This window comes from Dermacentor silvarum, chromosome 3 (assembly GCF_013339745.2).
Source record: "Dermacentor silvarum isolate Dsil-2018 chromosome 3, BIME_Dsil_1.4, whole genome shotgun sequence".
Taxonomy (NCBI): domain Eukaryota; kingdom Metazoa; phylum Arthropoda; class Arachnida; order Ixodida; family Ixodidae; genus Dermacentor; species Dermacentor silvarum.
In genome coordinates this window covers 155,748,275-155,775,541 of record NC_051156.1, presented here as the reverse complement: position 1 = coordinate 155,775,541, position 27,267 = coordinate 155,748,275, and the positions used below count along the sequence as shown (strand labels likewise).

Below are 27,267 nucleotides of genomic sequence, written 5' to 3'. Positions count from 1 at the left end.
CGCCGGCGTTTTGCCCGCGTTCGCTCAAAATGCGTGCGGCGTTGGTGACGGTTGCCGGAGCCTCTGATATAAATAGCCACTTGGTGCCGCAGCTAAACGCCGCCTCCCTTCCCTGCCCCTCCCCCCCTCCCCCACACCCTTTCGCGCGTCGGAAGAAGGTACGTTTACTCTACATATATGGTGATTGTAGAGGAGGAAAGAGACGCCTACTTCTGCAGCCCTTAAGGGAGCACAGCGCAGAACGCGCGTTTCTTCTCTGCCGTGCGTTCACTCCCCGTGAAAGCGCGCGTCCCTAGCGCTCTTTCACTCGCACATACAGCGTTCGGCGGCGCGCGGCGACGATTTCATCTCCATTGACGTCATACGGAACCTCACGGCGACGGCGACGCCGACGGCAGAAATCTGCTTTTGAGTGTCCATATACCCGCCGGGGTAGCTCAGTCAGCTAAGGCGTTGCGCTGCTGAGCACGAGGTCGCGGGATCGAATCCCGGCCGCGGCGGCCGCATTTCGATGGAGGCGAAATGCAAAAATGCCCGTGTGCTTGCGTTGTAGTGCACGTTAAAGAACCCCAGGTGGTCAAAATTAATCCGGAGCCCTCCACTACGGCGTGCCTCATAATCAGAACTGGTTTTGGCACGTAAAACCCCAGAATGAATGAAATGAATGAGTGTCCATATAATTGCTATCGCAATAAAAAGAGACAGGGAATCTTGGACTGTGCTTCGACTATACTTGTGTATATACTGCCGCTATTTCCACCACACATCAATTAATCAGCACATTATTTCATTTGCCGAGCAGCTACGTAGCAAGAAACACACGCAAGTGAGTGTATCCGCGCCCGTGCACTATAGCTGGGATTTGCTTAGAACACAACCTGCAATTTTTATGCAGGGACCGATAGAGGATGACACAGCGAACGCGTCGAGTGTCCCACTTTCAAGTCCAGAACATGCACTTGTTTGGCGGGTTCATGTACGACCCCTGCTTGCAGTGGAATGCATCCGAGAACTCGGGCATGTTCATAAGTGGCACGATGCAACGAGAGCGGCCAGGTGGGTAGCGATCGTAGCCAGCGAGCCACGGCGGTGAGTTCGTTGTCCGTTTCTCACACCATGGGGTGCAATGGCCGACAAAGAATAGCTGGTTCGCTGTCATGGCAACGCCTGGCAGTGTGATGTCCCTTTTTGAGGGGGGCAGCGATGTAAACGCGGAGTATGCCATCGTTGTTCCCCCTAAATCGCCCAGGTTCTCCGAGTCCACCGTATCGTTTAGGACGTCTTGCCTTGGCCGGAGGACCTGCGAGATGCAGAGCCGCCCTGGTGGTCATGAGCCTGTTTTTTTTCACCTTAATAATTTCCACGATCGATAAGACAAATGTTCTTGGAGAAACAGTGTGGATTGTGTGAACTCATGCCATCAATATATTGTTGGTAACAGTAGCGCACCCAGGATCTCTGCCAGGGGGGGGGGGGGGGGGGGGTTGACAGTTTGCCAATACCATCTAAACAGCACTAATTTCGATTTCTTCACGAGAAATTGTCAAAAAAATGCGCTTTTTGCGAGTGTGCAGACGATTGCGCGTCTTACATCTTAGTTGCAGCACTCAAATGCGTAAGGAAAGAAAAGGGGTTAAGTCGGCCTCAGGGGGGGGGAGGGGGGGGGTTACAACCCCCGAATCACCCCCCGTCGGTGCGCCACTGGTTGGTAATCACCCTGTGACCATGCACACTGAGCACCAACCCTTCCTTGCCTTTCTCCTTAGGAATGCATTGTTCAAATTAATAATCTTGTGCGGTCGTCGTTTAGTTATACAGTCGCGTTTTGTGGCAATGAAGGAAACGCTACGGAGCCAAAGTCGGCATAAGTGTGCTTCTGCGATAACTTAAGCACAGGAAGAGAAAATATAAACACCTAATTTAAAACAGCGAAATACGACGAAATACACAAATGAGTCTTAAACGACTCATTTTACTGCTTTTCTTTTCATGCCTGGGCAAATGCGAAACTGCATCGCGAGTAGAAGCTACATCAATCGGCATTTGCTCCGAATGGCGCACCAAGGTCCATCTAAGGGCTTTATTTTCGACACGTATGGCAGCTGCACGGCCGCCATTATCCGCCATGCTGACTCTCTCACTGACTGTCGAGAGGTCGCGTGTTTTGAAATTTGTGCATGAAACGGCAGTTTTGCAAAATGCAATTTTGCGTTTCCATCAAAATGACGAAACACGACGTGAGGCTGCAATTTTTATCGACTAACACATTTTTAACGTTCTCAGCCGATATATTGCGACTTTAGCGCTTTAAAGAGAATGTGCACGGTAGAATGCAGAAGCCCGTGCAGTGCATGTGCAATTTCGCGAATATGTGGTGCATTCCAAGATAGCCGCCATGTCAGCTTGTTTATTGGCTGAAGGAATGTCCCGTGAAGCTTTCTTTAGGGGTATTCAACGTTTAAATGGAATGGAATGAAACTGCTGCTGATGGCATGTTGCCGTCCGCGTTGCCGTGCGCGTGTTCGGAATTTATTAGTAATACATTCTACGGTTACACGCGCCATAGACATCTGATTGGGGGCGCGCAGTAATGAGGGACTGTGTAATAATTATGACACCCTGTGTATCATTACTGTGCCCCTAAATCAAGATAAACGAGAGTTTTTGCATGTCACCCCCGTCTAAATGAGTCCGGAACAGTCGCAATTGAAGCGCTGGCCTCTAGCTCTGCTGCACAACGCCATAGCCTCTGGGCTACCTCGGTGGATGCGCACAGAACGTCAGTGGTAACAGCTGGCCTGGGTTCACCTTAAGACAAAACTTAGGCAGTTTGTGGTCTCGCTACCTTTCTGGGGGGCCACGGCTGAGTCCAATAACACATACGTTCACACTCCCTAACCAAAACAACACATGCTACAACTTGTGACATCCCAATGAATCAGTGATCATGGATGTGGTTATAGGTTGCATGCCATAACTCGCCATATGCCAGGCGCATATATGCTTCTAGCCGTTATAATCAACCATTACTGAGTCCAGGAGCTACTGCTGGACGTCATTTCTGCGGAGCTTAGCTGGCCATGTTACCTCTACAGACGTATACCTACAAAATGAACCAATGTTTCATCCATTATACTTGCTTGAAGACTTTCAGATAAATTGAAAATTGAAAAGAATAGCAATCGAGGTTACAGCAAACGTTCAACGCCACTTTGAGATTTAAGTAAGGCGTAAGGAGCCAATCGACAAGACCAAGCCTTTCAGACCTTGGGGAGGTCATTGTCCGGCTACATCGGAGATTACATCGCAGCAGAGTATTTCTCAGAAATGCCGTGCCACTTTTGGAAAACAAGCTGCGACTACCAGTGCGGCCCGTGCAAGCGCGAAACGCGATGGTATTCTCGCCAGCGTTGCGAGGGCCTTGACTTACATCCTTGTGGAGGTGCCGCAAGCACAGCGTCTTGTTCACGTAGTGCTTCTTTGATTCAGGCAAGAACCAAGGCCTCTCTTGGCATCCTCGTCATACTTTGATGAGTCGACGTCGTAGCCATGCATCATCTCGTGTCCCATAATCTGGCACAAAACGAGTAACAAAGAGGACGTAGTAAGTGGTGAACAATTTTTAAGAGTGAGCAATGGTTCTACCAGCCGCACGCCGCTCTTTACAGCAGTATATATAGAGAACAGAATCGACGTGGCTGTCAGGCCGGAACTTTCAGTAACAAATTAGTTGGTAGATGTGGCGGCGCCACTGTCGGCTGGCCAGCTTGCCTGTTGACAGCGCTGAAAATGCGGCATCAAGCGAATCACTGAGTCGGAAAGTTGTCTAGTGCTTGAAGTCTAGGAACGCTTCTGTCACTCAGACTCTGGCATGATTCGCTTGTCACTCAAGCTGTTCAACATGTCCCTGCTTGAAACATTTAACCAGCCGCAAAGAGACTAGAATGCTGACAAATCTTCCGGGCGTGTATAAACAACAGTACCTCTGCTCTCTGTAGTGCACGATCTTCTCATATGGGAGCACTGACACTCGGAGCGATAAAGGCGCACATGCTGCTAACGATAAGATTAAAGATCAAACGATCATGACCTCCATTTTCCCATTCATATTTATTCTTCGTTTGCGTTTGTTGAGAAGATCTGGCATTATTTTTTTCGCCTTTTGCATATATTATACCTGAACCCTACGAAACCCACACGGAAAGAGCAGAAATGCCCCTCGTCTTCTGCCTTTTAAAACGTGAAGTATATCACACAAGGCATCACAGGTAACTTATGCAAGAGTATGGACAGTTGGGCGAGTTGGTGCGGGATCATATTCTTGGTTTAAGCGCGAAAGAACGCGGACGAAGGCACAAGAAGACTATACAGGCGCTAACTCTTAATTAAATCTTTATTGGAAAGAACAACATATTCTAAGTATTATAAGTTATTGCAAAAACGTAGCATAGAAACATCACATGGTCTAAAGGACAACAGTTAACACATAAAACATATAAGAAAGTGGTCAAGCCACAAGAATCAAACAAGAAAAAACACTACTTTGCATGGTCGCACGTGCTGAGCAAATATAGAAATTCACTGTCTAACAGTGATAATGGTGCCTGGCTAACACAAGTTTCTCTTGTATTTTTATGTGAAATGCCTCAATTATGTCACGTGCAGTTTGACATTTGTGTCTTTAAAGGACTTTTGTGTCCTCAAACAACGGTTTACAACTGCGATTAAAACAAGGTGACGCTAGATGTGAGGAATTGGGGTTGAGTGAGTCTTGACGTTAGTTTTGACGAATGTTGAGGCACCAGTCGCTCTGTTAAATGTAAGGTCTACTGCCCTTTAGTGGAATGTGTTAAATAATGCCAGTGTCACAATATACGAAAGGGGGCACCATGCCTTACACCACAATCATTTTTCCTTATTCCAGCCCCCCCCCCCCCCCCCCGGTTGAAGTTTTCTTATGATGGGACACATCATGAACAATTTACAGGGGGCCGAAGAAACCGTATTGACGTCATATCTACTGGCCACATTCCGTAAACCGCGCGACAACCTGTGCACAAAGGGCACCAGAGCAACACGTCTTTCTTTTTTTCTGATTTTCTTGTTGGTTTTTAGCATCACTCTTTACCCATTTTGAAAGATTTTTACAGGTTAGTGATAAAAAATGAAGCAGGATAGCCAGCCTTCTCTAGTCTAACTGTTGTGGAAAACTTTGTTGTCTACTGTGTGGACATGACTTAGCGATAGCAGACCTAAGAGCTGAGTAAGCTGTCCCCTGTTCTACAACTTTGGAAGAAGAAAAATCAAGTTGTGCTTTTTTTAGCCATTGGGGAATAGCACTAACAGACATGTTGCTGTTAGAACGTAAGGTATAGATCTAAAAATTGTAATATATTATTCTGGATAAACTCAAGCGTGAAACCCCCCATACCGCCACCACATTCTTTAAAAACTTTTAAAACATTGGTATCTTTTTGGTGTACTTATCGCGTGAACAAAACACGAGGTAATCATCTACGTATCGTAAGGTACTAACTCTCAATTCCTTTAGATTGTTCTGTAGCTTTCAAATGACGCGACGGAGGTACAAATCAATCAATACCGGTGCAACGTTTGAGCCAATGCAAACTCCTTATTTTTGTACATACATAGAACTACGCCATTTCATCATAGTATTGTCTGAGTTAAACAACTAAAGTTGCAAAAAAGATTTCAATGGCATCCCACAACGCTGTGTAAACCGGAACTCATCATTGTAGAGCGTCACCGCCTCTTTTCCACTACACATTAGTTCCTTTTGCGGAAGCGAATAAAAAAGATCTACATATACACTGATTGCCAAGCATTTTCCTGGAATATTTTCGGTTAGGAAGACTACAATATTTTCAGAATGTCTTAACAGGAAAGGGTCTGAAGACAGTACATTATGCTACTGAAGACAGTACATTATGTAAGAAGGTTGACACATTGTACTGCCGCCGTTCCCTTTTTAGAAATAATTGCTCTAAAAGTACATCAGCCTTGTGTGTCTTAGCGCTAAAAATATGTCAAGGTGTAGTCCTTTAGATTCCGAAAGAAGAAGAAAAATGATGGTGGCGTTAGGCACCATTTAGTACATTGTAACACTGGCATAGCTTATCACATTCCACTCAAGTGCGGTAAAGCTTGTATTGTACACAGCGGCAGGTGCCTCAATATTGCACCAAACGAACATCAACATTCACTGAACAACCCCAGTGCTCCACATGTAGTGTTGCATTGTTGAAATTGCAATTGCGAACCTTTGTTTGAGGGTACGTAAAAGTGCGTTCAAGACACAAGTGACAAACTACAAGCTGAATAATGGAGGCATTTTACACAAAAGGATTACGAGAAACGTGTGTTAGACAGGCATCAATATCACATTTAGACAGGGAATTTTGAATATTTGCTCAGCACATACGCTCAATGCTCAATGCAAAGTAGTGCTTTTTGTTTGATTCTTACGGCTTCACCACTTTCTCATATATTTATCTCTTAACTGTTATCCTATAGACCATGCCATGTTTCTATGCAAACAGTATTTGCAATTGCTTATATATATGTTGTTCTTTCTAATAAAAATTTTAATTGCGAGTTAGCGCCTGTCCTGTATTCTTCTGCCTTAGTCCGTGTTCTGTTGCGCTATAACCAAGAATATGTTAACTTATGCAAGATGCACCTGTTTTTTTTTTCTCCAGAACTCATGATGTAGGGTGTATCCATCGTAACACCGCGCATGCTCACCGTGCCTAAGCTGCCGTAGTTGAAGGCAGGAAGGACCTTCAGTGAAAGGATGTTGGGTAAGCAGAGTTGACGCAGAGATGACCATCGTGTTAAAATGGCGCGAATAATATGCGTTCGCACTTGTCTCCGCATTCAGGAGCATCGTCGCGTCGGCCCAAGCTTGGTGAATGGCGGCTGCTGCGGCCTCCCGCCAAGCTTTGAAGAACCGGTCAGTGGGCATGTCCGGAAAGCTCGCTGTTTCGAGAGATGGATCATCAGTAAGAAAGAGAGCAAGTGTCTTTTTTTTCTTTGCGTTGATGGAAACTTTATAAATTGCCTCTGGCATGCAAGTCCATTCTATTACTTGCCTTCAATTACTTTAAGAGGCGTGCTATAATGGCACGATGGTAATTCATATTCGACTAATTACGAGAATTTTTTCTAAGCACCTTTTAAACTAATATCTTCACGGCACCTGTTGCAATGTACCAGCTGTAGCTGGTGAGTTTGCAGGGCATGCCTACATAGAAGGAATTCTGAAACTCACACAAGTTTCGAGATATATATTCCCAAAATTCGCCACAAGGTACATTAGCGTTCGAGCTATTCGACAGCAGCGCCCGAGGCCTTCCCGACAGCAGCGACAACAGTCGAGAATGGCTGCGCGCAGCGCCGGTCACTTGCCGGATGCGCCGAGAAGTCCAGTGAACATGACAAACTGTGTAGGACTCGCCGTCGCGCGGTGTGTGGAATGTGAATGGCGGCACTCTTTCAGAGAACGAATCGCCTCGGTGTTTGCGGCCGCAGCCGGAGCAGACACGCCGAAGCCACTCGGCGCAGCGTGGCGCAATTTCGGTCGATTTCCTGTGTTGGGCGCGATTTGGTGCAGAAATTGGCGTTTGTATCAAAATGGCGGAATTGGCGCAGGACCCCTGCTAAAGGCGACAAGCGGTTAAGGCCTGAACCACTGTCGCCTTACATTGCGCAAGCATTGAGAGTGTCAAAGTGGAAAAATGTGTGTGCATGTGTGTATAGTGTGGCAAGCCGGTCACGGGCTAGAGGTGCTAAGTGTTATTGTGTCGCTTTAGATTGTCGCAGGTAAAAGTGCTAAATACAATAGGACGGAAAAGGTGGCTGCGAAATAGAGTAGCTGAACGGGATAACGAAGCGACCGAAACTTGAACGTGGCGTCTGATGTCACTATTAAAACATATGGCGCAACGCAGAGATGACGGCACATTACACTTTTATGGTACCGGTGATATTTGACAAGATGGAGCACCTGTTTAACGAACTGATGAGTATTAACAAAAATTTATTTTCAGGTTTTACGCGCCAAAACCGCGATTTGATTATGAGGCACGCCGTAGTGGGTGACTCTGGAAAATTTTGGGCCACCTAGGGTTCTTTAAATTGCACCTAAATATAAGTGTATGGGTGTTTTCACCTTTCGCCTCCATCGAAATGCGGCCGCCGTGGCCGGCATTTGATCCCGCGACCTAGTGCTTAGCAGCCCAACACCATAGCCACTAAGCAACCACGGCGGGTCTGATGAGTGTTGTATTGACAGTTTCGGTTTCTGTTCTCAATTGTTTTCTATTCTCCATGTGTTTCTAGCAACATTTTCATGCTAATGGCACTAGCTTTTCTTCTATCTATCTCTATACAGGGAGGATATTGTTCTCTCCCTGTTCGTCGTGAGTCTACTTCAGCTTCCTCGTGTTTTTTGGTGGCGCCAGCCCGCACTATCATGGTGGCACCGATGATTGAATTTCCTACACGTAACCTGCGCCATGAGTTTATCAGGGCTGTCTGAGACACCGCTTTTCGTTCTTGCACCGGGATTTCCCACTGTATCATGGCCGCAATGATATCCTAGGTTTGAGACGTGCCTACACGCTTCTTCAGCGTCGAAATTTAGGCCAGAGAGGTTGGAAGACCTTGCTTCTTCATTGCCTGGCCATTGCGGGAAAGATAATTTCTTTTACGCTGCCCATTGCTTATGCCCGTACTTCTGCAGCCAGTAATGCGCAAGTTATCGAATACGACTGGGCAACGAAAACAGGACACTGTAGCACCTTCAGTGTATCAACAAGCTGCGGCAGTGTTAGAGCAACATCTCGCCTCCGCGAGCATTGTCATCATGGAATGGCATCGTTTCCGCCGCCACATGCAACAAACGGGCGCGTCTTGAATCTTCTCGTGACCGTACGTCTCGGCCCGCGACTCATGCATCTCACGAAGTTCGAGAGTTTTCGTCCGAACCGGTCAGACGGGCTTTTCATAAAAATCACCGCATATCCACGAAGTGAATGATGATGAGTGGGCGAAGCACCGGGGGATCATTCGGGTAAACCAGAGCTACGGACGAGAGAGAAAGAGAGCGTGTGTCGGGAACGAACGCCCTTGTGCACCGAAGCGCCCCTAGCGGTCTCCATGCAAACAAGAGCTACGGTATATGTATGTATGTATGTATGAATGTATGTATGTATGTATGTATGTATGTATGTATGTATATATATATATATATATATATATATATATATATATATATATGCTGTCATCTGTAGAGTATCTACAGCGCTTATATAGCCCTTGTGCACCGCAGTGCCCCTAGCGGTCTGCATGCAAACCAGAGCTGCGGACAACGAGCGACAAGGCTCGGCCCTAAGGTGCTTCGCCCCTAAACGTGGTCCGCGTCAGTGGAAATCCACGCAACTACCATCACTACACTACAAGAATTGCCCGCCGAGGGGCCAACGCCCAGTTACACACCAGGATTTGACTGTTCCCCGTATTTATTAAGCCAACAACCGCCCGCAGCTGAGTTGCGCGTCTCCGGCATTTAACACTGCCACCACTAGTGCCTCCCGCGCTCATGGGGACAAGCCAACCAGCAGCGACTAGCCCGACTCTCCTGAGTAGTCGCATATCACGTGCAGTTGGCGGCCCCATTGTTTTCTGTGCGGTTCCATACAGAATCGGGTCACTTTTTTGCACTATACCTTCAAAAAACCACACCTTGGGCATTTTCCTTCCGTGTGGCACAAGTGGCGTCATTGTTCTGCTGCGGTTAGAGAAGCCAAGGGCAATTCGCCTGGCCATAAAGAAGCTTTATCTGCAGGCACTTTTTTTTCTCGGGCTAGCTCGCCTGGTATAGGAATTTGCTTCGATTTATGTGTCGCCGGTACGCCGGTAACTTGTGATCTCAGGCTTACTTTATTGGTCTAATTTAATTGTTATGATTACCGTTCCACCACTTCCCCTGTGCAATGCCCTTGGGCATTCAAGAACTAAATTAAATTATGGGGTTTTACGTGCCAAAACCAGTTCTGATTATGAGGCACGCCGTAGTGTGGGACTCCGGAAATTTGGACCACCTGGGGTTCTTTAACGTGCACCTAAATCTAAGTACACGGGTTCAAGAACTATAAAAATAATGAGGATCTGCAAGTACTCTCCTTATGGACAGTATATTCGAACAGTCCTTCACTCACAATTTCCACCTGTCCATTCCTCGAGTAAGGCAAAAGGATTCCTCCAAAATATTCCCGCACTCGGATGCTTGTCGCCGGAAGTTATGTTTACGAACTGCATCGCACTCCTGCTTTTTAACGTCGCCGGGCAAGGTACTTGTCTCCTTAGACCCGCCGTGGTTGCTCAGTGGCTATATGGTGTTGGGTTGCTGAGCACGAGGTCGCGGGATCAAATCTCGGTCGCGGCGGCCGCATTTCGATGGGGGCTAAATGCGAAAACATCCTTGTACGTAGATTTAGGGGCACGTTCAAGAACCCCAGGTGGTCGAAATTATTCCGGAGTCCCCCACTGCGGCGTGCCTCATAATCAGATCGTGGCTTTGGCACGTAAAACCCTATAATTTAAGAATTTCTTTATCTGCTTAGTATCAACGCTATTAACGCGCTAGACATCCACCTCGAAGGGTCCACTATAGGTTGTCTCGAGCCTTCGTCAACCTTAGACACCGCTGAACATGCATATTGTTCAGGGGCCCGCTGAAAGGATGATCGGCCAACAAGTACCGTCTTCGTTTCGTATTGATCACGGACGAACCTGGAAGGCGTCCAGGCTGTCCTAGGTCTCTTTGAGCACTGTGAGACCTGGGGAAGCGAAACTTCCGCATCACGCAGCCACCGTGCAGTTGTGGCTGCTCATGAGATTGCTGAATATGAAAGCACCTTGGCGTCAGCCGCTCTGACACCTGCTGCATGGCAGCTAACTGGCGCCCTCATGCCAGTCGCAGGGTACCATGTGGATACAGCCCCCAAGAAGTGCTGTAATGCAGTGATTTGGGCTTGTTGGTATGACATCGTGAGGCTTATAGCGCATGAAAAGACAAGGACGAATGAAGAGGTGACACACACAGGCGCTAACTTGCAACAATATTTATTTCGAGCAAAGGACCCACACATATATACAACTGTTTCGCATACATCATCATACATGCGCCGTTTACAAAAAATACCTTACACACCATTACGCAGATAAGCTAGCACTTTGCGGGAAAGGGCAATTGATGGTTACGAAATACAGTTATCCGCGAGCCTATCAATCATTTATGCTTCGATAATTTCGCGAGTTATTCTTCCTCGTGCTCTTCCCACGATAGAGCAGTCTATGCATGCTGGAGCACACGTCGAGCGGTGACCATCATCCGCCCCGGCATCAGCCCACTTGCAATGCCTGCAATGCCCAATGCCTGCAATACCTTCCTTTAAAGTGTGGAAAAAATTACGTGGGACAAAGCGGAAGGTGCCGCAACAAGCGTTTAAGGGAACACCGGTATAATGTAGCAGAAAAGCGGGGTGGGTTCCTCGACGCTCACTGCAGGCTCATGAAAGAAAAAATTGACAATTTTTCTTTTCGTGGTTTTAAGTACAACGAACAATCACACTTTCATGCAAAATCTGAGAATTCAGGCACCGCAAGCACGCCGGTAATGTCGGGAAATTGGCGTCATCAAATGTGAACCAAGGTGGCGCTGCAGCCCAAAAATGTCAATTTCTATGGGATTCCTATTCTAATCAGACGGGCGTATCAGATGAGTTCAAGGTGAGACACTTACCGTAGTACTTCTCCACGTAGGTAGCATCAACGGCCCCGAAGTGATGCCGCATTTTCTTTATTTTTTTCAGGGCGGTTTCGCGTACTGATCCCGTCATCCAGCTTGACGATTGGAATGCCGCTTGATAGGCCTTGCGAATGTTGGAAGCAATTTCGCGGACCTCATTGAGTGTGTTCTTGCTGATTACTAGTTGTTGGACACAATGCAAGGAAGAAAAATAAAACTTATATTGCATTGATTCCTTCCGAGCCTGTAACTCATTTACTGCTACAGCAGGTAGAAATTAAGACCCACTAGTGCGATGTAAATCTCGTTCGATGTACTCAATCTTTAAAGATTCGTCCAATGTTCGTATTTTATGCAAGCTCCCCCAAACATCTTGCATTGTTTGTTCAGATTACACGTTCTCCCCACCGGCTTTCTAGAACATACTATCTTAGTGAACTTTCACTTACGATAACACCCTCACCTGCTCTTTATACATACGTTCATGCGGTCTCCATCTCAACTTTAGCCTGTGTCGATGATGGAAACCTCCGTGAATGTAATGCTTTTCTTTTCAAGCATCAGCGCGGCCGCTTTGAGATCGCCATAATTCTTCCTCGGTGTTGTATATGCTCGTGGCACTTCACTTTCTTCTATTCCACACGTGCACATTCGGGCATGTTAGTTTAGAACAAAACGGCGATTAGGTAGCTTGCCACTAATTAGCAATGGCCTCGTAGAGGCCAGAGCGTCAGCGCAGCCCAGCAAGAGAACCAGTGGTCAAGAAATATCTACATAAATGCCTAGCACTTCAGACAGTGTTCTGTAGATGATTTCAAAGGTTCCAGTTAGAAACACCTATGTTTAATGGCTACTGTTAACAGTTTGCTGACGACGTGGGCGCGCTTCGGCTGCTATTAGCAGTTCACAGAGTGAAAGGTGCTACGTTACCTAAGCTTTAGAGTCTTGAAGAGATGAACAATGCCGACACGAGGGAAGCTTCAAGTTGGCGCGGACATTCCGACAATGCGGATTTTCTTCGCCATAGTAGCCATTTTTGGCCCGAGGACCTCAGTTAGGGTATTTCATAAGGAGAGAGCGATGTGCAGCATAAAACATAAAAAAAGATAAGCTTCCAACATGGACATGAAATATAAAAGATATAAGTAAATGAGAACGTTATGTTAGTGGAACATGGAAAACTTAAACAAAAAATCGAAAGTGATAAAGCATTCGGCGGATCCAATTGTAGCGAACGTCGACGCCATGGTAAGTATTCATGCTTCGCAGAGAACGGTTATATGAATAAAGCAAATGTTGCGCAGCGAACGGCTATGTAGAGATTATACGCTGTTGTGCTTTATGTTCATAATAAGTAGGGCAGAATATTTATAATCGCAAGATGTAAGATTGGAAGCGAACTAAAACCAGTGACGAATACCCGGTCAACTCAGTGACAGATACCCAATGGCTTCGCTGGGGCACGTAACATTAAACTGCACCACTACCACGACCGGACCTAGAAAACGCCGATATACGCAGGCCACCCCAAAAAAATCGGTTGCAGTAAACAATATTTCGCAATAAAAATGTAGTAATCAAGTAACTATTTCAATGAATAGTAAAGAGCCGCCTCAATATTAGCGGGCATTTCCACTTAAAATTAGAACTGCTAATTTATGCTGCTCTATTAATGCAGCAGCCCAGAAATGTGAAAAGTGAACAGGTGACATACAAAATAAATGAAGTGGATGTAGATAAAAGAAATTCGTCGGCCCTTCCAATCCGTGAAGCGTGATGATAGGCGAAGCTTGTATGTAACCAGCCCCCTTTGCCACCAACTTTATGTTTACTGGAATGTGCGCTTGTTAATTCATCCTGCCTTAGAATCTATTCGTTCGTATACTTGTGTCGCTGTTCGTCGGAGCGGCTCACCCTGATGAAGGGACAAGTTGTTTTCGAACCACAAACGATTGCGTTCAATGTCTCGAGTTTGCTTGGCGGCCTGGGTAACAGCATCCGCCTACCATTGCCGCTTGCGATTCTTCAAAATTAATTGCTTCAAAATTAAATCTGTCCAGTCACGGTAAGACAACGAATGGCTCATACGCCCTTAAGCAATAGCTCATACCCTGTAAACGCGCCCTCCCCATTGCGACTACAGATGAGAAGTGAAATTCTACGCTGGAATGATGAGCGGCAACGGATCCAGCTGTGGAAGAAGTCGACGACGACGAACCCGGAAGCAAAGGTACGAGCGCGTTCGCGTGGTTTTGGCGAGGGGCGCCAAAGTCCCAGCTGTGGAAGAAGACGACGGCGCTCGAGCCATTGCTGATGATGGTCATTTTTTGCGTACACGAGCGCTTACCGAAATCTGCGCCTTATAACAAGCTTCGTTTGAAAGAAAATACGTAAGATCGGCGACAGATTCAGCGCATCTTTCGGTACCTACATCTAGAGAAACTTTCTGTAAATGCATAACGTGTGCAGAAACCTTTTTTTTTTAGTTTATGTCGTATCACAATGTCAGTACAAGGTCATATCGAGAGCACTCGCCCATACCACATCATCCACGTTACAAGCTGTTCAACGCATCCCCTTCGCATCAACTCGGTTATGCAAGCACGCGCTCCCGCACACCTGTGCTATACGCAATGTGACACACGCGGCGATCATTTCAACGAGCTAATCAGTGTTGGTACGATGGAAGTATAGGTACGTGTAGAATTGTTGCATTAATGGTTAGCATCGAACTGTTGAGCCGGGGGACGGAGGCCCAATCCCTCCATCGGGTACTTACTTCAATTTATCTTCCTTCAACATCAGCTGCTCAACAGGACAGTAGCATCCCCGAGCGGCCACGGATAGGAAAGCGCGAAAAGAAACCATTGTTTTAAAAAGTACTTAGGACTTCACAAAATGTTTATCGCATTCGACAATATGAAAGTAACAAAAGAAAGAAATTACGGCAGAACTCATCTCACACTGTCCGTCAACGCCATTGTGAATAGCAATCGAGCAGTGTAGCGACACATCACATTCGACACGTGTAATGGCAATTCTGAGACTTCCGTTGCTTTGACTAAATACCACATAAGCCGACATATTACAGCTCTTATATGGCACTAACTTGCCAAGGTCGGCCACTAGCATGGAGGCATGACGGCGACAGTGTGACGCCGACGTATTGACGATGGAATCACGGAGAATGAATCATGTCGGTGGAACGACAGCGAATAATGATTATGCCATGACAAGGAGATGTCACATGAAAAGTTATTATGATGGTATAACGAAAACAACGTGACGACGATGACATTAGGGCAACGAGATGACAACGACTGTATGACGACGATGACGGGACGACGAAGATATGACGACAACTGGAGGAAGAAGGAGGAATGACGACAGTGGCAGAACTAAGATGAAATGACGATGATGGTATGAAAACAGATTCATGATAGTATCTGTGTGACGACGGCGCAATGATGACGATGTCATTAGAATTTCGGCATAATCTCCAGTGAACGGCGACAACACGATTACGATAGAGTGATGAATAAGTAATGGCGTCGAACAATCGACGAAGCGGGTATGAAGACGATGACACGACGATGGGATAACGATACTGAAGGGAAGACGATGGTGAAACGAGAGCGTGACAACGATGGCACTGAAGACAACGATGAAGACGACGGCATGAAAAGAGTTGAATGGCGAAGTTACAGGACGATGCAACTGTCGCGACGACATCCCGATGACGGTATGTAAGCGAATGCATGAGGACGACTATAAGATGACGATGACCTGACAACGACTTCAGGACAATGGAATGACGAGGAATGTGTGATGACAATAACGTGACGGTGACTACGACGATGGTTTGACATACGACGATGGTTTGACAATTGAGTCATGATAGTGACTGTCTGATAATGACGGCATAACAAGGCCGGTATAACCACAATTGAATGACGACAGTAAGATTACAAAATAATGAGGAAGAAAGATTGACATGGGTGAAACGAAGAAGGCTGTGCGACGACCACAGCATGATGATAATAGGATAACAATACTAAAGTGATGACAATGATAAAACGACAGCGTGTTGTCGACGATGCAAGGACCACGACGGCATGACGACCCCGAACACATACCTACTGTTCCAAGTTATTACACAAGTTCGACCACTGGGTCGGCGTAAAAGGCGTGACGACAACAGCATTACGAGAGTCAGATCATGGAACTGGAATGACGACAATTGAATGACCACGACGCCGTCACTATGGGTGTGTCACAGCCAACGCATGGCGACTGTATGGCAGTGGTGACATGATGATGACGGCATGACGATTGTTAGATGACAAAGCTGAAATGACGGCGATGCTACGACCACGACGGAATCGCGACCACAAGTCCACGCCTAGTGTCTCAAGCCATTAGACAACTAGGGCCACTGGATCGGGGTAGAATGCGTAAGGACGATGGAATGATCTGTGTCATGTCAGGAAGTTGGAATGACGATAATCGAACGACAGCGAAGTGGTCCAGGCAAGCAAAAAATCGGACAACTCGTGCAGCATAAGAGGATAGATAGATAGATAGATAGATAGATAGATAGATAGATAGATAGATAGATAGATAGATAGATAGATAGATAGATAGATAGATAGATAGACTCAAAACAGCCGAAGTAGGAAAGAAATCATATTCGCATTAAAAAACTATACCGCATTGTTAAAAGCGTAGTAGCTCAGGACGATGTGAGAGAAGTTTCACTTGGACAAGTCGAAACGTTCTCGTAGAAACCATTATAAGTTAACTTCGCTACACGATAACGTGTTTTCGCGACTTTCGTGGCAGTTTGCCTGTGGCTTCACTTTCTCTTGTTATTGTTAAAACATGGCATGGTGTTCCTAAAGCATAAGCACACGGTTAGTCTTTTATGCACATAGCCTTTCTCTTTCAGCCCGACACATCAAGTAGCCCTTGTTGCAAATAAAGAAGAAGAAGGTGCGCCGATCACGAGCAGCGGCCACGGGCGCTGCTCGCTCAGTTGCTACTGCAGATAACGAACGAGTCACGTCCGGGTCCGGGTCTAATCCCAGTCGTTGTTTTGCTACAGCTCTTTCCCAAAGAGCGTTTTTGAAACCCGACAAGCCGCGAGGCGCAAGGTGATTGCTACAGTATTGAGAGACCCTTACGGTTACATCATTCACTCCCAAATTTTACAAGGTGTGTATTCTAATTACACGACGTGTACCCGCCACAGAACGTTAGCTTCCTGTGTTAACTGCACCTGTGTACGTAATACCAGAAAGCGACAGTTTCTCAGAATGCATCTAATGCTATCACCACGCCTATAACTTTTTCACACAGCCCGCCAGCATTCGCTGCAACTTTCATCACGCGAAAAACGCTTCATTTTTCTATCTTCTTCGTCTTTCTAGAGTTTTACGTGCCAAAACCAGTTCCGATTGCGAGGCACGCCGTTGTGGAGGACTCCGAATTAATTTTGACCACCTGGGGTTCTTTAACAGTGCACTTTAACAAGCACACGGGGGTTTTTGAATTTCGCCTTCATCGAAATGCGGCCGGCGCGGCCGCAATTCGATCCCGCGTCCTCGTGCTCAGCAGCGGAACGCCTTAGCTAACTGAGCCGCCGCGGCGAGTATTGATTTATCGATAGAAGCGCGGATCCGCTAGAGTGCCCGCAATTGCATTTTCTATTTCGAGTTTTTTTATCGCAGCATCAGATGCGCTACAGAGAGGTAGTGAAAGAAAAACCTTTGTAAAATAAATTTACGTCTTATCGATAACAATATAGTGCCGTAGAGCGGTGTGTGACCACCTATTGACCCTTTTCGCGGAGCAGTTTGTTTTAGAGAAACGAGATGGCGCTCACGGCGGCGCGCCATACCTCTCCTCAGCGACCACGCACGAATACGAAACCATTACCGCTTCTACCTTGCTTCTGTGCGATCAGCTGTCAGAAATGCAACTGAGTTTTCGCTAACACACTGTGCTCCAATCATGCTAGATTGAATCATGTGGATTGAAGACGTGTGCAGTAGCTGGCTGCAAAAATAGCGACTGGCATGTTAAGGAATGGAATGAGTCTGTGTGGCCAAGTTCGCGAACCACTGCTGCAAGTGTCCGAACGTGTTTCCGGCACTTCGATATGTACGGCTTTCCTCGAGGATACAGAAATTTGCTCAGCCGCCAGCCTTGTATCACTAACCTTCAAAGGAAGGGCTTCAGTCCCCAGAACGTCGGAAAGAGTGAGTACCACTCGTTAAACAATGACAAAGCGAGTAGCGCCGTTTCCTGTCATAGTAAGTTTCGCGCACGTTATCTATACACATCTGTCCCAAATGGCAGGAAAACTTACGGCCACTCAATCGCCGACGTATCAAGAATAAGTGAATGGGCGTACACTTGAATATATGCGCACTGTATAGGCACAATAAATGACGGACTACACCTATGGCGCACGAATGGTCGAAGCTGAATACTTCGTGACGGTCCATAAGAGTAAGCGACTTACTAGCTATAATATATGTTTGCTACAAGGTATTACAATGTACAAAACAGCTACGTTTCAAGTATGTGCGCAGCAAAAACAAATTTATCGGAACTGAGCACACCCGCGAGCGATTAGGCAGAAAATAATCAGATAGTGGCCGCACCGAGGAACTTCACTGAGTCAGAAACTGACAAGCCACTGCTTCAAAATGCTTGGATAGCTTGGAATACACATTTAGCCCCTGCTTTTATAAGAAGTACCATATACGCTCATTGCGCCGTATGGGCATAGCTTAATCAGCTCCAAAAGCGCTTTTGCATGTTCTCTGAAGCTGTGATCAAAGCTTCGTGTCCTCCACCTAGTCACCGTCTACGATATCTCCGAAAACAGAGGTTTTCTAAGCTGCGCCGGCGTCATACACTTCCATTGTAAACAAGCAGGCAACGGAGGCAGTTGAGGCAAGCAATGGACGCGTCACCACGTGATCAAACATGGCAGCGCCCACGGGATCGCCGCGAAAACGGTCAATATTGTCGGGTGAGCTAGCAGCTGTCTACCGCCAAGTCGGCCATAGAAGTCAGTCATGCCATGTAAATCAAGTGAAAATTCAAAGAAAAGGAAAAGAATGTGGTAGAAACCGCCGAAATTGATTGTAAAAGTCAGCGACAGCTTTCTTGTGTAACCTACTGCATATATCCATGTCATTCGTATCTCACAAAACTTTGTGGGCACATAAGCACACACACGAAGTCGCCATCTCTGTGCCAACCACAATGCGAAATGAAACCACAGCACTATCTCTTGTGATCACAGCACCCCTGTGGCCCTCGCTCGCCCCAACCTCGCCGCTCTCGGTCTCCCTTTGGCCACCTCTCGGAAAACTAGCCAGTGCAGCCCCCGGAGGTGACGCTGCATTTACGACCCGGCCTGAAAATCCTCTGATTGTCCCTTATACCCGATGCAACCTTCTTGAAGTTCTGGTTGATGGTGTGGCAGTTACCGCTCTTGTTGATACCGGCGCACAAATTTCTGTAATGAGCTCGAGCCTCCGGCGCCGCCTCCAGAAAGTCCTGACGCCCGCGACTTCACCTACCGTCCGAGTAGCCGACGGGAGTACACCTGCCGTACTTGGAATGTGCACTGCACGCATCACTATTTCTGGTCGCCACACATCTGTTCTTTTTGCTGTTCTAGAACAGTGCCCCCATGACCTCATCTTGGGAATCGACTTTCTGTCCACTCACGCTGCCCTTATCGACTGCTCCGCGGGCCTTCTCCGGCTAGAACTTCCTTCGTGCCCCGACAACGTTGATGCCGGCCCACCCCGGCTACGCTCCGTCGAGTTTCTTCGACTGCCTCCGCAAGCCGCAATATACGTCCAGCTGTCAGCCTTTCCGCCCCTACCCGACGGCGACTACGTTGCCTGCCCTATTCCTGAGGTCGCCATGACACGCAACGTCGCGCTACCCGATACGGTGGTGACAGTTAGAAACAACGGCACCGCCTTTCCCATCCTCAATTTTGGCTACTCGACGCAAGTTCTTCCTCGCGGCATATCACTCGCTCATCTGACCCCATTGGCCGGCCACACGGTTTCTGCCTTGACCACAGAACCTCCACCGGATTTTTCACCGCCGTCGTCGCAGTCAGGTTCGTCCTGCGACCACTTCGCCCGCATGATATCAGGAGACCTCGCTCCGGCACAGTCCGCTGCCCTTCGCCGCGTGCTGGTTTCCTACCAGGATATCTTTGACTTTGGCGACCGTCCTTTGGGCCAGACTTCCGTCGTCACCCACCGCATTCATACCGGCGATGCGAGTCCTATTCACCGACGGCCTTACCGTGTGTCAGCTCCGGAGCGTGCTGTCATCCAACAGGAAGTGGAGAAAATGCTGGGCAAAGGCATAATTGAACCCTCATGCAGTCCTTGGGCCTCTCCCGTCGTACTCGTGAAAAAGAAGGACAATAGCTGGAGATTCTGTGTAGACTACCGCCACCTTAACCAGATTACCAAGAAGGATGTGTATCCTCTCCCGCGTATTGATGACGCGCTGGACTGCTTGCATGGCGCCAAATATTTCTCTTCCATCGACCTGCGCTCAGGATACTGGAAAATCGCTGTGGACGACCAAGACCGCGAGAAGACCGCCTTCGTGACTCCTGATGGCCTCTATCAATTTAAAGTGATGCCTTTTGGCCTATGTAACGCCCCTGCTACTTTCGAGCGCATGATGGACTCTCTTCTTCGAGGCATCAAGTGGTCCATATGCCTTTGCTACCTGGACGATGTTATCGTTTTTTCGACTACGTTTGAGAGCCATCTCACTCGCCTGTCCACCGTCCTTGATGTTTTTCGCCGCGATCGTCTTCAGCTTAACTCGTCGAAATGTCGCTTTGGGCATCGTCAAATCTGCGTTCTCGGCCACCTTGTTGACGCTGCAGGCGTGCAGCCAGACCCTGACAAAGTCCGCGCGGTTAGTCAGTTCCCTACTCCACGGTCGGCCAAGGATGTCCGCAGTTTTCTTGGCCTGTGTTCATACTTCCGTCGTTTTGTCCAGAACTTCGCGGAAGTGGCCCGCCCTCTAACTGGCCTACTCAAGAAGGACGTCGTTTTCACTTGGGGTCGTGACCAAGCGGACGCCTTTTCATCGCTCGTTGCCATCCTAACGAACTCACCTGTTCTAGCACATTTCGACCCGTCAGCCAGCACGGACGTTCGTACCGACGCCAGTGGCCACGGTATAGGCGCCGTCCTTGCACAACAGCAGCACGGCCTCCACCGCGTGGTCGCCTATGCAAGCCGCCTTCTGTCGCCATCGGAGCAAAATTACTCTATCACAGAACGCGAGTGCTTAGCACTCGTCTGGGCCATCGCAAAATTCCGTCCGTACCTGTATGGCAGGCACTTTTCAGTTATTACAGACCACCATGCGCTTTGCTGGCTCTCCTCGCTCAAGGATCCCACTGGTCGCCTTGGCCGTTGGGCACTCCGCTTGCAAGAGTACTCATTTTCTGTTTTCTACAAATCTGGACGGCTTCACCAAGACGCTGACTGCTTGTCACGATACCCGGTCGATCCCCCTGATACACTGGAAGATGAATCTGACACCTTTGTTCTGGCCATTACAGACTTCGCCCACATAGCTGACGAACAGCGCCGCGACTCATCTTTGCCGCCTATTATAGACGGTCTCAACTCGCCACACCCTGACCCTTCCCTACGGATGTTTGCGCTCCACAATGACACCTTACACCGCTACAACGCCCGGCCTGACGGCGCTGAGCTCTTGCTTGTTGTCCCCGCGCATCTTCGCTCTACTGTTTTGCGCCAGCTTCACGATGCACCGACGGCCGGACACCTAGGCGTGTCACGCACGTATGATCGCATCCGTAGGCGCTTCTTTTGGCCTGGTCTCTACCGTTCTGTGCGACAGTACGTTGCGGCTTGTGACCACTGCCAGCGACGCAAGACTCCTGCCCTACTGCCTGCTGGCAGCCTTCAGCCCCTCGACATCCCTGATGAACCATTTTTCCGGGTGGGACTCGATCTTCTAGGGCCTTTTCCCATGTCAACCACTGGCAATAGATGGGTGCAGTCGCTACTGACTACGCAACGCGGTACGCTGTTACACGAGCACTTCCCACCAGCTGTGCTACTGATGTAGCCGATTTCCTTCTTCACGACGTCATCCTGCGCCACGGTGCTCCTCGTCAGTTAATCACGGACCGCGGCCGCTGCTTCCTGTCTAAAGTGGTCGACGACATTCTTCGTTCTTGCAAGACCAATCACAAGTTCACCACTGCGTACCATCCACAGACAAATGGCCTTACTGAACGCCTCAACCGTACTCTCACAGATATGCTTGCTATGTACGTGTCTGAGGACCACCGAGACTGGGACATTAACTTGCCTTTTGTGACCTTCGCCTACAACTCTTCTCACGACACAGCTGGCTATTCACCTTTTTATCTACTTTTTGGCTACGACCCACCATTACCTATGGACACCATACTTCATGCTCACGCAGACACATCCTCTGCCTATGCTCGTGATGCTCTTGCCCGTGCTGACATCGCCCGTCAGGTTGCCCGCGATCGCTTGTCGGCTTCACAGGTTAAACAAAAATGTCTCTATGACCGCCGACACCGGGAGGTGAACTTCCCTCCGGGATCGCTCGTCTTGCTGTGGTTCCCGTCACGTCGCGTTGACCTATGCGAAAAACTTCTCTCCCGTTATGCTGGCCCTTACCGCGTCGTACGCAAAGTCACTAATGTGACCTATGAAATCGCTCCGCTAAATCCTACGTCGGCCTCTGCAACAATCGCGAGTGACATAGTCCATGTCTCGCGTCTAAAACCGTACCACTCTCAGCCCGGGCCCTAATTGCACCGGGACGGTGCTTCTGCCGCCGGCGGGTAATGTCACGAGCGGCGATCCTGTGGTCGGTGCTTGGACGATGACGACGACGACGGGTGGTTTTTCTGGTGTGCACGCGCTCCCCTGAACGATTGCTGCAGCGTTGTGCGCCTTACCCTGTAAATATATCCATTCTATTTATATTCTCCCCGTAACAATATATATATATATATATATATATATATATATATATATATATATATATATATATATATATATATATATACATACATACATACATATGCTAACAAAGACCGTGCCACGGCCGACACGTTCAACCATGAAACATGCAATTCTCTGAAGTGTGCTCCTCCGTTTCTTCCACTATATATATATATATATATATATATATATATATATATCATATTCCTTTAGTTATGTGGGCTGCTTTTGGAAACGTATTCAAAGATCTCAAGTTATTCCATCTTTCTTCTTCTTCTTCTGTGTGGGGTTTCACGTGCAAAAATCAGTTCTGATTATGAGGCACGCCGTAGTGGAGGGCTCCGGAATAATTTTGACCACCCGGGGTTCTTTAACGTGCACTACAACGCAAGCGCACGGGCGTTTTTGCATTTCGCCCCCATCGAAATGCGGTCGCCGCGGCCGGGGTTCGATCTCGCCACCTCGTGCTCAGCAGCGCAACGCTTTAGCTAACTGAACCACCGTGGCGGTTAAGTTATTCTATCTTGCTCTCTCTTTCTATACATATTACACGCCGAGTGTTTAGTAACCATTTCAATCAGCAATTAAGCGCTGTAATTTTGCACAAGCTAAACTGCCCGCTCATCAAGAATTTATGAGAGCCCTTCAACTCACCCGAATGGTAGAACCGGCTGGTGATAGCGTACCCCATAAGTCTGTTGGCGTGCTTGTAGCACACGTCTTCGGGGTTTTCATCATTCACCAATAAATTGGGATCCGTGTAATTTATGAGCGTTCGCAATAGGCCCCAGGCTATACAGCACCGCATTCCGTGCGAGCCAACGTCTTTGGACTCCAGCGCCTTCGACAGGAACAGCGGGACCCTCTTCTGGTAGTCGATGATATCACTGCCTTGGTACGTGTTTTTCGTGTACTTTGCAATTGATCCGGCCCACATTTCTGCAAATGAGCCGCGCCACGTTATGCGCCACTGCCACGAAGACTACGCAAATTGTCAACCTGATATCTATGTATGAGGATACTGCGTCGTCAGACAAGGCTAACATACAAAGTTCGGTTTACCGAAACGGAAGTAATTTCTATACTTCAAAATATATTGATGTATGGCGAAGTATAGAAAAACTTAATGCTACGAAACAAACCCAATGTCACGCCGATTTAACAAAATCTTAATGAGAAATACGGGCAAAATAAGGGAATAACATGACCATGCCTGGATTTCGCTTAGCTGAAAGACACCTTCGACATGTGGGGAAAGTGTGCCGCTTCTACTAAAGAACGCAAGACGAAGGTGAACTCGTTCACTGTCTACGATAAGTGCGTGGGCAGCAAAAAAAAAGAACTTTTTTTGCGTTTGAGTGAATTTAATATTACTCGCATGTGTGGATTACCTCTTTACGATTTAAGATGTTCTCGATTTGATTAAATAATTATCGGGTTCAATCGACTTCCTTCAATCAAGGCTTAACACGGGTCTATTTACGGCGGAGCAAGATTGGCGATAGCAAGCCGAAAGATATCTATCCCGACGTTATACATCAGCGCCACTAACATGCGCGTTTTGAATTCTGGTTGCGCATACATTACATAAAGACGACGTTTTAGCGTTGACGTGTATAGTAAGAATTGTATGCGCGTAAAAGTGCTGGTGGAGACACCTCGTGATGGTCTTGTTTATTTAAAACAAGCAAAAGTTGTATTGCCAAGGGCAGGCTCTATGTCACCTATATTTCTAGTGGCTTCTAGTTTCTCGATGACGTTGTAACAAGATTTGCCACCAGGGCTTCTAGTCGCTCTCGCATACGTTACCAGATATTCCACTATGCTAATATAACAACAGGTTGCGATTGTCTTACATACCTAATCAGTTGTTCTTGCGGATATACGTTCACCTAATCTTAGTGTAGCTGTTCTCTTTATGTTTGCTTCGCTGCTCCATGAATATTTGACAAGATATCTGTAAACATGCACCTCGCTCATCGCCACTGACATCACGCAAACCGGAGAATACGATTCAACATCTTGGAACAGCGCTGTAAGAAAACAAAAAGGAGTGGTAGGAGGGCACAGGCGTCTCGACTTTCGCCAGAACTGGAGCAATCGTCTTGGTGTAGATCAACGGTAACCACGTTTCCCCGGCCTAAAGTGCGTGTCTGAAAAGTAACTGTGCAGTGCGAGGATGAATATATATATATATATATATATATATATATATATATATATATATAATAGGTTTGAATCCCACAACACTTTCACATGCGGTATGGTAAAGACTGTAATCTCGCTTATGTCTGTGAGGTGAACTGAAAGGACAACGGTGAACCATCCTCAAAAACATTAAGCAGTGAAATGAACTTACTGTCACGTCAATAAAACTAAATCTTATGGGGAAATGCGCGTAAAATATGAGAACAGCATGACCATGCCAGGCTGTCGCTAAGCTGACGGGCACTGAAGGATGTACAGACATTCATTAGCCGAACATATTCTTAGGGGTGGGCAGCGCTAACCGGACGAAGGACAAGATCTGATGTATATAAGGAATGACTGTAAACTTTTTCCCGTTTCTATCAGCTGCTGGGGTGATTGCCGATTTTTTTATTATTGCCATGGCAATTATATAGACACTCCAAGCGGATTTTTGCCGTCGGCGCCGCCGTCGTTGTCGCCGTTGCCATCGCCGTGAGGTTCCCTATATAAAGTCCAAGAGCGATAAAATTGTCGCCGCGCGCCGTATGCTGTATATGGAAGTGAAAGCGCAAGAGGGACGCGTGCTCTAACGGAGAGCAAACGCACGGCGGAAAGCAAACGCGACATATTCCGTCGTGCGAAAGGCCGTGGGGGGATGGGAGGGATGGAGGGGAGGCGACGTTTAGCTGCGTCACCAAATGAGTATCTTGCGACCGGACGCAATGGGAACTGGCGACTCAATCTCCCACGCGAAAATGAGGTAAGCGGGAAGGCAGCGCGGGAGGGACGGGGTGCAGCTTCTACTCTACCAGCAACGCCGCACATCTACTTTGCGCGCCGGCGGGCGGTCGCGCGCACCGTATCTTGAAAGCGATCTCCACGCGGCTCTTAGCTTTCTATGCGATATTCTTTCACCGCTCAGTTTCCGTTGAATCGATAGACCGCACGAACCTTCGATCGATGCTGCAGCCGTGCTTGCTCACGCCAGCGCTTTGACAGTGGTTGTCTGCGGTCATCGAGTGGGATACATTCATGTTTTCTTGCGCGCCCTGACCTCATGCTTGTAAATTAAGTTATTAAGTGAATGTGTCCAAGTTTATGCAGCCAATAAAACTACTATTCTCAATTGATGTTTTGCCTTTCGGGTGAAACTGCGAGTTTTTCTTCTTTACAAGCCCTTCGCAGACTGATTAAACAATGAAGTTTAGAAAGCCGGCCTTCTCTAGACGATTTATCTGTTGCGAAAGATAAAGAGATACACCCAAGTACACCCATTCCTTCTTTGATAAAGAACGAATGGGTCTCGGCTTTGCTCATGTTCTGCTGACCAATAATAAAATTCATTTTTTTTACTTACTGTTAAGATTTACAGCACAACATTTTGATGGCTATATAACCCTAGAACAGCAACTAAATCTTAAATTACGCGTCTGAACACTCCAAAATAGTGAAAAGAGGCATTGATACATGTTTAGGATCCGCACTTAGAAAGTCGTGCCATCAGCTTTTCGCAACAGGTAAAGCGTCTTGAGAAGGCCGGCTTTCCAAGCGTCTTGAGAAAGTCGGCTTTATATATATATATATATTATATATATATATATATATATATATATATATATAATTAAGGGGGAAACGTTCTGTACAAGCATGTGGATTGTGAGGGGACACCGTTCTGGGGAGGGTACGAGCTCCGGAATAATTTATACATCGTGCGTTACGCGAGCCATTCCTCATTCCGCACCCATCGGAATGCCCAACCGCTCGTATAACTTATATTTGGGTGAGCGCCATCAATCCGGCGAATGATGGCTCTCACCCTATTCCGGAGGGAGCCGTCAATCCAACTCGCGAGCTCACGCTAAGCCTAGGAACATTTGAATGGTTGAAGCACCGAGGTGGGAATATAGATATCTAAAACTATACGTGTCCAGACCCTGGCAAATTCGGCGCTAAAACTGTGCGGATGCGCTTTTCTTCTCGATGCTCAAGTTGTTTTCATTGCTCACAGAACTTTGCAGCAGAACTTATTACAACGAAAATGACAAAAAAAAAACGTACCTCCTGTGATGGCCGGTTTTGTCACTTCGCCCATGCCTTCAATGGGTCCACGAACGTAAATGTTTGCACCTTGCATGTGGCGGACTGATACAAATACCTTAA

General features: G+C 47.4%; 1 protein-coding gene across 1 annotated transcript in view; it reads right to left on the bottom strand.

Moving 5' to 3' along the window:
• Positions 1–940: 940 nt before the first annotated feature.
• LOC119444923 (neprilysin-1) overlaps positions 941–27,267 on the bottom strand; it is a 34,226-nt gene continuing 7,899 nt past the window's right edge. The window contains exon 2 of the mRNA XM_037709263.1: positions 941–1,300. Coding sequence (XP_037565191.1) covers positions 941–1,300 — 360 coding nt within the window. The remainder of the gene's footprint in view (positions 1,301–27,267) is intronic.